The sequence below is a fragment of the Pholis gunnellus genome, assembly GCF_910591455.1.
Source record: "Pholis gunnellus genome assembly, chromosome: 3".
NCBI lineage: Eukaryota > Metazoa > Chordata > Actinopteri > Perciformes > Pholidae > Pholis > Pholis gunnellus.
In genome coordinates, this window is record NC_136529.1 from 6,480,408 (window position 1) to 6,490,983 (window position 10,576).

The 10,576-nt window shown below is 40.1% G+C and overlaps 1 protein-coding gene across 1 annotated transcript; it reads right to left on the minus strand.

The window, feature by feature from the left end:
- Positions 1-1,020: 1,020 nt before the first annotated feature.
- On the minus strand, positions 1,021-6,354 carry nmur3 (neuromedin U receptor 3; the record flags this gene model as incomplete). The annotated part of the gene is made up of 2 exons (XM_079157171.1): positions 1,021-1,439; positions 5,511-6,354. 2 exons carry the CDS (start codon positions 6,352-6,354, stop codon positions 1,021-1,023), a joined length of 1,263 nt encoding a protein of 420 aa, XP_079013297.1.
- Between the last annotated feature and the right edge of the window lie 4,222 nt (positions 6,355-10,576).

Below are 10,576 nucleotides of genomic sequence, written 5' to 3' on the forward strand. Positions count from 1 at the left end.
CAAGTACAACATGCATCATTTAGATTGGATTGGATTGTCCCAGTTTCCCTCTGGATTCTCCTTCTATGGCAGGGGTGTCAAACTCATTTTCACTCTGGGCCACATCAGCATCATGGATGCCCCCAAAGGGCCGGCTGTCAGCGGGGGGGGGGGGGGGGGGGGGGGGGGGTGCTGCTGCTTGCGGGAGGGCGACTGTTGCATCTCCACCACATCCGCTGGTAGTGGTGTGCGCGCGCGGATATCAAGTCTGACTTTACTTCTTTTTTGCTGGCGGATTCGCGGGCCACATAAAATGACGTGGCCGGGTGTTTGGCACCCCTGTTCTAAGGCATACAGCAATCACAGAATAAGACAGCAGGTGAAATATGCAGGCACTGTTGAACAATATTATTCATAGCAAACAAACAAATCAAAAGTTCACGTACAAGCTATTTGATGACATGTAAGTTTAAAGAAACCATTCAAAACCTTTGAGAAACGGCTTCACTTTCTCAGAGTGTTAAACGAGAATATAAATACCACTGGAGCTAGCAGACGGTTACCTTAGCATAAAGACAGGAAACAAAGGATATGAATCCGCTAATAAGCACCTTTAAATCTCACTAATTAAACGTTATAACCCTTTGTTTAATGCGTACAAAGTGTACAAACATCTTTTTGGTCTCATAAAACCCAGACGTGTCATTTTTCAAGGAAACGCAAGTGAGAGCGTCTCCAGCTTCACCACTTGTTTATATGATGTCGGTTATCATCGTCATCCAAAATCTCATTTTATTGGCTACATTTATGGAACTGTTCCCCAGTTCAAAATGAGTCATTTTGCAAGAGAGAAAAGAGAGGGATTTTTCTGAAAAATACTCACTTATGATGTTACACTTCACATAGGTATTTAGGCATGTAACACGAGCTAATTTAATAATTAACATAAGGAGACATTAAAATGTATTTTTCATTTGAATGTGTCCAAAATGTCCAACTATGGTTTCTCTGTTGCTTGTCAGCTTATTCAAATCTAGTCTGTTAGAACACAGAGGTCTCTTTACATGCACATGTGAGGATTGCAGTGTCCATGCTCAGTGTCATGTTAGGAGACAGCAAAGGGATGCAAGTGTTGGAGTCCTTCCCTTCAGCCTGAGCTCTGCCACTTGAGACAGAGGGTTCCACTAAAATCTTAGGGAATGGTGGCGAATCTCTGACAGAATTGTTATCCTCCGTCTGGGAGCAAACGAGTTCTCGGAAACACTCCCTAAACCGCGTGGAGAGCAGGCTGTAGATGATGGGGTTGACTGCTGAGCTGAGGTAGAAGAAGACGCCCGACACGATGTGGACGTACTGATAAATGTTGTACATCAAATCGGTCCACTGGCTGATGGAACTCCACAGGAGCCTCTCGATGTGGAAGGGCGCCCAGCAGACTCCAAACACTGCCACCACGATCGCTAGAGGATCAGGCCAAAGAGAATGAGGCGGATTAAAATGATTTTTTGTTGCAGGTTAAACACTTTTCTTTGTTGCTGCTCTCAATTATTTATAGATTAGTGATGACGTTGGTACCCTTATGGGAAAGATCAAATTAGATGAAGATACTGGAAAGACAATGGAGCTAAATGCTATAAGAACATCATCCTACAATGGACACTAGTGGGGATCCAGATTTACTGCAACACCCTGTTTTTGGTATGACAAATGAGCAAAGTTTATCCGTAATAAAAAATGACAACTTACACTTCAGTACACTCGTGGGTTTTGTTATAAAGACTTAATTGGTGTGACCAGTGCTTACGGTGGCTTTTATTTGCTGATGTAACCAAACTTTAGGTAAATGTTGCTGTGTAACAAAGTCAGTTCACTTGTAGAGCTGCAAAATGGCCATCAACTAAATTGGTGCCTTTTCTGTCCCCAGGAAATTACATGTATAAATATGCATGACAAATATCTGTGTAATACATTATATTATCAAGCAGTAATGAGTGTGCTCCCTAATTGCAATTTGAAGATACATCATGTAAAACCTCAATGAAAACTACCTAGAACATAACAAAAAATTGGATGTTAGCCTGTCCCCACTCTCTAACACTAAACTTCACCATGAAATATAATGATTATTTTCAATTTAGACAAATACATTTTCTCATCCTAATATTCATCAACATGTTAGTTGAAATACACATTTAGTTATGTCCCTGTGTTTTCACTTAGCCCTGTTACCCTAACACATTCACCTTCTAAAAGTTTGGGACATTACACAAGTCACATGATCAACAGGAAGTAGCATCGTTTGAGCCTCAATTTCTGGAACCAGTGTAGCACAAAAGTGGAATTAGCAAAATAGCTAGCTAGCTGCAAATCAGTGAAATGAAACAACTTCATGCTTCTTCAGCACACTCTTGTCACAGGCTATTGTCAGATGAGTCACAGTTTGTGCTTTTTTTCTGTTACCAGTGTAGCATGAGAGCATGGTGGAATTAGTAAGCTAGCTAACCAACCAGCCAGCCGCTAAATAAAGGAAAATCTAACAACTTGGTGGAACATTCTTGGGGGGTAAAAAATAACACCTCCTGAGGGCAATGGGAAGACCAAATAGTTCTCTCACTGCATTTCTTTCTGCATTGTTGATCATATTGTAAGAAGAATGAGAATGTAAATCTCAATGTACCTTACTGTAGTCTAAATTATGTTTTTTTTTTAAGAGTTTTGATAGACCACTTTGAGATGCAAAGTGTTCTCATGCTACTAGCATTGATGTCATGTAGCTACATTGCATGTATTTGCTAATCCTTTTACTTTCAGTCGTGTATCTGAAAATGTAATTTTGAAAAGTCACAAGGTGCATATGGCACCAACACCGAAGAATAGCCCAAAAAATTCCATTAATCAATTTGTTGATCGGCAGAAAATGTATCAGCAACTATATCAATTAATTGAGAAAATAACCGGCAGATTATTAAAATATTAAAATAATTGTTTACAGCCCTTGCTCACTGACTTCAACTCACTCTCAATCAGGTTGCTTAATGTCTTTGAAGCAACTGACTAGTTGCCACTCCTTTCCACAGTGGCTGCTGTTTCGCAAAAGCAGTGTTGTGTCACTTTAAAAGCCACAATATATCCCCCGAAAAATCCCACACATCCTTTAAAGGTGCTGTGTGTAGGATTTGTTTGCATCTAGCGGTGAGGTTGCAGATTGCAACCAAATAAAACTTCTCCTGTATGCTCAGCATGTAGGAAATCTACATTCTCCAACGTGAAAAGGTGAATGGCCCTATAGAAACAGTGTTTGGTTTGTCCCTTCTGGGCTACTGTAAAATGACGGAGGCCGGCTCTGTGAAACGTAAACACAATTATTATTTTTCAGGTGATTATGCACAAAAGAAAACGTACCTTTTAATATTATATTCCCTTTAATGTATCTTCCTAAATGCTACAGACTGTATCTTTAAAAGTTATTTTTAGATAAATATGAGAAGATCTAATGACATTTACTTAACAGGATAAAGCTGGAATAATATTGTCCCATTATAGTTTATTTTTATATGGCCTAAAAAATAAAACTCAGCACACAAGTGCATAACGTCTCCAAAAAATATGGCATGGTCATTTAACTTTAAGTGTGGCAGATAATGGCGATAATGCACTCATTCCATTCCTCTCTTAATCGTCCATGCAAAATGCTCTCCGCATGAGCTCCCTGAAGGAGGTGCAGCAGGCTGTTTGGCTGTTTACGATGCTGGGCATATGGCATCAAGCTAACTGACTTTGCTTTGTTGGGAGCTTGTTGGCTCATCACACATTGAGAGCTATTTATAAATGTGAGTGGCAAACATTTGACGCTTCGTCTCTTTTTTACCAACGAGAGTTTGTGAGAGAGGTTTATTCACTTTTTCCGTCGGAGTCGAGCTTAACGGTTGGGGAAAGAATCCTCTTATTCTACGTCCTTTGGCAGAATCACATTTATATTCGGATTCATCTTGTTCCAGCTCTTTCCTGAATCTATATGATGTTTAGACTGAGTGAAATATTCAAACCCAAGGCGAAATACCTCGGACGATTTGTACATTTCATGTCTGTCTGGCGTGTACTTTTGGAGACTTTTTGATCTTCACTAGAGCTCTTACAAGTATTTCTGTAAGTTTCAACATGATGAGTTCAAACTCAAACCTATGCTAACATGTTGATGTTTTTGCATACAATGTTGACTTTGTTCTCCATCGTAGTTTAGCCTGTTAGCGTGCTAACATTTACCAATTAGCTCTAAACACCAAGAGAAGCTGAGGCTGATGGGAATGTCATCAGCTTTGCCGGTATTTGTTTAAAGCTACAAGGAACTTTAACTTTGGGTTGATTTTGGCGGTCACTGTGGATGAAGGTGGTAGTGTTTCCCGAATCAGAATCGGAACTGTTTATTGCCAAGTACGTTACACATACAAGGAATTTGACTAGGTGAATGGTGCATAACAGTAAACACAGTGCAATAGTATGAGACATCATTTCAAAAATTATATTACAATTTACAAAATAAAATATGGTAAACAAATAAAGAACAGTATGTTAAAACAACAAGTATATTATTAAAGTGGCAATTGTATATTAATAGAGAAGATGTGCAAGGGTGTAATTAAGAAATGATCCTGGGGATGCAAGTGTCTGAGTCAGTGGGGGTCATGAGCTTTATTGATGAACCCAACTGCGAGCACCAGATTCCCTTTAGCAAACCGCTCATTTTACTGCAGCATGGTTTGACAGTCTTCTCCGCTCAGTCCTGGTTCTTTAAAATGTTTGCTGTTTTGTTTTAAGTCTGTTATCTGTGTTTTTATGTGGCTTTCATGTACGCTGCAGTCTTGACCAGGAATCCCCTGTAAAAGAGATTTAAAATCTCAATGGAAGTATCCTGGATACATAAAGGGTGACGAAAATATAATAAAAGAAAATTGCAGTGGTGGAACAAAGTGGTGGATCCACTGACTGCATGTTGTCTGTGTTCAGATTTGAGTGATAGTTGTGTTTTCTATTTTTATAACAGTAAATTGGCTGTAGACATACCTGACCGATCAAGACCATAAATGCTCTAATCTTGGCGGTTATGTGAGATTTCATCACAGTAAGAGACTGATTCAGGAAATATGTTTTCATGTCCTTTTAAGATGACTCATTGTAATTTAATACCACCTACTAAAATCATTTGATGATGGATATATCAATCTAGAATGAAACTCCTCATACAGAAAAGAAGGAATCAATTAATTTAGAGTAAAGAGACGTACAGTGGGGGTAGGTGGACTGTAAGAACTACATAAAACCTCATCAAGCCCCAATAGAGGATGTGACTCACTCCAGAATATAAATGACTCACACAAAGAATTGACAGTTCTCAGGTATTATTTGCTCTGTGTTTCCCTGTCTTTAGGTACATGCCTTCGCATTGCTATCACAGATTAGAGGCTATATGCTGCTCAACCATGACAACATTTCACAGTAATAGCAATGTTTTCTGAAGAGACAAAATAACTCACAGAGCATCTTGTTGATCTGCCTTCTGCGCCCGTTCACACTGATCTTCCTTCGAATGATACTGCTACAGTTCCTTGCCAGGTTCCCAACAGGCTGGCGCCTTTCCCGGCACAAGTGAAGGCCCATCACCAGGTACAGCACGCTAATCACCATCATGGGCACAAAGTAGAAGCACACCGTGGTGATCTGCATGAGCATGTTATAGATCCACAGGGGCTTCAGCACAGTGCATATAGCCGACTCCTCCATTCTCTCTGGGAGGTAGAAGATCCCGTGCAGGGAGGTGTTGGGGATGGCACATATCATCGAAACCGCCCACACGATGGTGATGACCCGCTTGGCGTGCCGTTTTGTCGACAGGTATCGCGTTTTGAGCGGATACACCACGGCTATATACCTCTCCACGCTGAGAGCCGTGACGTTGAGGATCGAGGCAAAGCAGACCGTCTCGAAGAGGAAGGTCTTGAAGTAGCAGCCACCCTCGCCAAAGGTGAACGGGTAGTTTTGCCAAAGGTCGTAGATCTCCAGAGGCATCCCGAACAACAGCACAAGGAGGTCCGACACGGCCAGGCTCACCAGGTAGAGGTTGGTGGGGTTTCGCATCTTCTTGTGCTTTGCTATCACTGCACATGTGAGCAGATTCCCAGACAAGCCGGTGATGAAGATGAGAAGGTAAACACTGGTGACGGGGAGGAAGAAGGGAGATCGTTTTGGACCCAGGATTTCGAAGAGGTTGACTTCCGTGAATTGGTCGTTGGTGTAATTCCCAGTGGCGTTTAGCGGCATAATGGTGTTGTGGAACAGTGTGGATGCATTCCAAGAGGAGTCCTGCAGCGAGAGCTCCATTTCAGAGAGGAAAACTGGAGGACCAACGAGGAGCTCTCAATACATCCTGCGCCAATTTCAGGGTTTGTTCACCACCGGGGGCCTGCTGTAAAAGGAGATAATAGAAAGATGAAACAAAAAGTGCCACCAGAAGAGGATTGCATTTGAGTTACAGCTGTGCGATAATTATGGGGGTCAGACTTCAGTTTACCATTTCTTCTTTTTCTCGTTTCACAAATCACACTTTTAAACTTGGTGATTCACTTAAACTCAGGAACCTAATTATATCTTACAGGCTTGAAAAGTTTTTAATCTTGAACCCTATCGAGCTGAATGAATATTAAATTAAACCAGAAATACATATCACTATAGGCAGCAACTATTGATTGTTTTAATTCATCTTCCCATTATTTTCCTGATTATATTTTTGTCTATATAACGCATGGCATCTTCATATTCCTTGTTTTATCCAAACATCAATCCAAAAACTCAAATACATTAAGTTTGCAATAAGATATGAGTCAAAAACAGGTACTCTTCATGTCTGGGGAGTTAAATGAAGAGAATGTGTGGAGTTTATGCTTGAGAAATCAATGAAACAATTAATCAATGGTGGAAATAATCCCCGATAAAGTTTCTTTCCCCCTTCTAATTGATTAAGCGATTTAAGGGGATCACCTGATGTAGAAATGCTCATCTATCAAAACACACTTAGCAGTCAATAAATGTTGTACACATCTATTTCAATATTATTTTGGTAAGCAACTACTTTATTATTGTTATTGTATTATCAATACAAATTCACTTTTCTATTTTGAAAAGTAGAAACTATTTTCTGTGAGCCAAAGTATGCAATTATGCGAACAAGGACACTGCAGACAGGAACTGCAGCAACATCAGACCTAATTTTGTCTGATTTTGTCTAATTTTGTTAAGACAAAATACATTTTCTGTTGGTCATGAATTAGGAAGAATAAGTTAAGTGAAGAAAACTAATTAACCTCATATGCAAATGATAATTACCCCTGCCTGTTGAGGATCTGTTGAGCCACACTAATATGGTGGAAATCATTATCATCAAAAGACTGACTACACTGGGGTGTAATTGGCATTACACGCGGAAGATGCTAATGACTTCTTCTAGAAGGTTGATTATGCCCCGCACATTTCATGCATCACCCTGCAAATCCAAGGTGTCAATTATTATGATATGAGGACTATCGTTTAGGAATATATGGTCAATTTAATGTCAGTTTGTCAAATACTTAACAGCATCCGTCAAAAAGCACACACAAAAAAAGATGTAAATACAACGATAATACAGTTTATGAACTTCATCACATATATAGCATCCTACAGTTGTTGAAAATATTTCAATATAAATAAACCTCACCTTGATGCTGCTGGTGTGCGACCCGCTTCTTAAAACGCGCTCTGATTGTGTTTGTAAATGAGGAAGCAAAACGGCGCAAATGAGACGAAGAACACTGCAGAAAATATATAAAAAAAAACACCGAATGCAGAAGTTGTTAGACGCGCTTCCGGTCGCTACAGAGGAGAGGAGACTGAAGGAGGACGTGCCAGAGAATAAACCGGTGAGATGTACAGAAAAGAGGTAGAGAGGGGGGGGAAGAGAGAGGGAGAGAGAGAGAGAGAGCGAGAGAGAGAGAGAGAGAGAGAGAGAGAGAGAGAGAGAGAGAGAGAGAGAGAGAGAGAGAGAGAGAGAGAGAGGGGGAGACCTCCCCCCCAGAAATCAGCAGTAGGCTATATTCTGTGTAGAAATGTCCACAAATTCCGAAATCTAGCTAAAGTAAATATGAGGCTTTTAATAACAGTCTGCTTCAGCCAAATCCATGATATTTTCCAAAGTTAGTCTTTTTTTAATACAGAATCTTTGTGTTACTGTCTCCCAGGCTGTTGTCATTCACTGTTAGTAGCTATACCTACGTTAAGTAATTCAGGATCATTTTTTTACATCACTCACAGTAATCAATTCATGTGTAATCTGCGTAATTGCAAGCTGGAGCAGGTGACGTAATATAAATTGCGGTAAAGTCTGCATAGGGAGGAAGTCAGGGTGGACGGTGGCTGTTGTTTGTGTACCGCATGGAACCAGAAGTCAGCGTTGACTTAATTGTCACGTGACGTTCATACTTTGTACAAGATTGGGAGTATTTTTGTTACCTCTTAACATGGCGATAGCTGAGGCCACGGCTCGCAGCTAACAGCGCTAACGGTGCAAACTATGGCCAAAGTGCTGACAGAGCACTAAAAGCCTCTGGGAAAATAATACACGCAGAGGGAGTCTTCAGTCTTTGCTCAGGTAGACATTACTCTGTTATAGCTTTACAGCAAATAGTTGTTTTCGGCTATATCAATGCTCTGAACCCTGTGAATTGCCCCTTTAAGTAACACCAGTTCCATAGTTATTTGAACCCAAACCAAGAGCTTTTTTAACCGAGTAGTTTTGTTGCCTAAACAGTGCAGGGGCTTGCACAGGCCCCTGCACTGATGGCCACATTTGTGCTTCAAAAATTGTGAACATATTTGCATGTCAGCCTAAAGCTTCCTTGAGTTTTGGGTCCCCAGGCCTGTTACCTGTTTTAGCTGGTAGTCCAGCCACATGCCTGCATGCAAGGAAACTGATTTTGAGTTTTAGCTGCATTATTTTGAATGCCCTCCAGCTATGCAAAGGGATACCTGACTAAATCATTTAAACCAAGCCTAAATATAGAAAACCCAGAATATCTTATAAAGGCTGTTCCAAAGAACTTTATTTTGAAATGCTCAGGAATACTTGAGCGGAGACTGAGTTGTGTGTCCTCTGGTACAATTAGCTGGAACTACAGGAGAACAGCATGTTTAAAAGCTTGACATCACAGAACGTTTCAGTTGCATCTGAAAATTGATCGTGTAAAATTGAAATGTCATATTAAAGCAGCCATTTAATGGAGGCTGCAAATAGCATCTAGTTTTCTGAAGTCATTATATCTGTAACGTAGCTGCAATCAAAGCTAAACAAACAATGATTAAACTGGAACTCCTTATGTTTGTAATTCAATTCTTAATAAACCCATCCGTCTGGACAAATGGCTGTAGACTTCTTCCCTGCACGATGATGAGAAATGTTGGTCACGTTGGGGCAATGTTGCCACGGTGCTTTTTAAACAGATCCAGCACACTGGAGGAGGCAATTTCCCACCATGTTTGTGGTTTGTTTTGCATCAAAATGAGGCACAATCACAGTAGAATCTCACAGATTTCTATCAACAGCAGAAGGACCATTTTTCATTCTAACAATGTGACCTGACTAGCAGAGTTACGATTATCCACGAAATGCAACATTCAATTTAGCCAAAAAAACACTCATTCGGTTCTCCTGAAGTTTTTTGGTTTTCAGATGTTTGAAAAGTTGCAGGTCTTATCTAAAATAAATTCTTCAACGTACGCTGCACAAAAGTTTATATAGATACATATTGTATATAGAAGAGAAAGCTATTGATACAGTAGATGGATAGAAATACTGTGATTCTGAATAATCCCAGCTTGTTTTAAATGCACCATAATTTAACTCACATCTGGTTAAAGGGTAACTTTTGTAGTTTTTAACCCGTACCCTACTTTCACATGTTTTTGTGTCTTAAGTGACTAAAAGGCATAAAAAATGTTTTAATTCTTCCAGTATTGAGCGTGAACGCTGTGAGCAGCAACCACGAAAAAAATGCTTGTTTTCGCCGCTGACATTCTCAGATTGTTATAAGTGCCTGACAACATTGTGGAATGGACCCTATACAAAGTTTTTTCTTGCCTTTTACTTGATCCGGTCTGTTTGTTTTTGTGTCCTGCTCGAGGAGAAGCCATCGTTGTGAAACGTGAATATCAGCATACTTTAGCTCAAATATCAAATTCAATTCAGACCCCATCCGCATTGTCCAAATCAGCTAAATCAGCCAAATCTTTAAGATAACACTAAATTACACTTTCTAAACTCCAACACAACAAACTGCCCCTCCGTAAAACGATACCTGGCAACATTTCAAAATGATACTTCTCCCAGAACGAGAATAACAATAACAATAAGGTGCAAATCCAAAATACATACGAAGATGCCAAAATCAGTATCATACAAATATAAACAAGTCAATAGGGATCATAAAACTAGGCCTGGGTTGCATAATAGGTGTACAGTATCAGATCTGAAGTATAGGGAGGTGTAAGAGTCATGTCCATGATATTGCTGGTT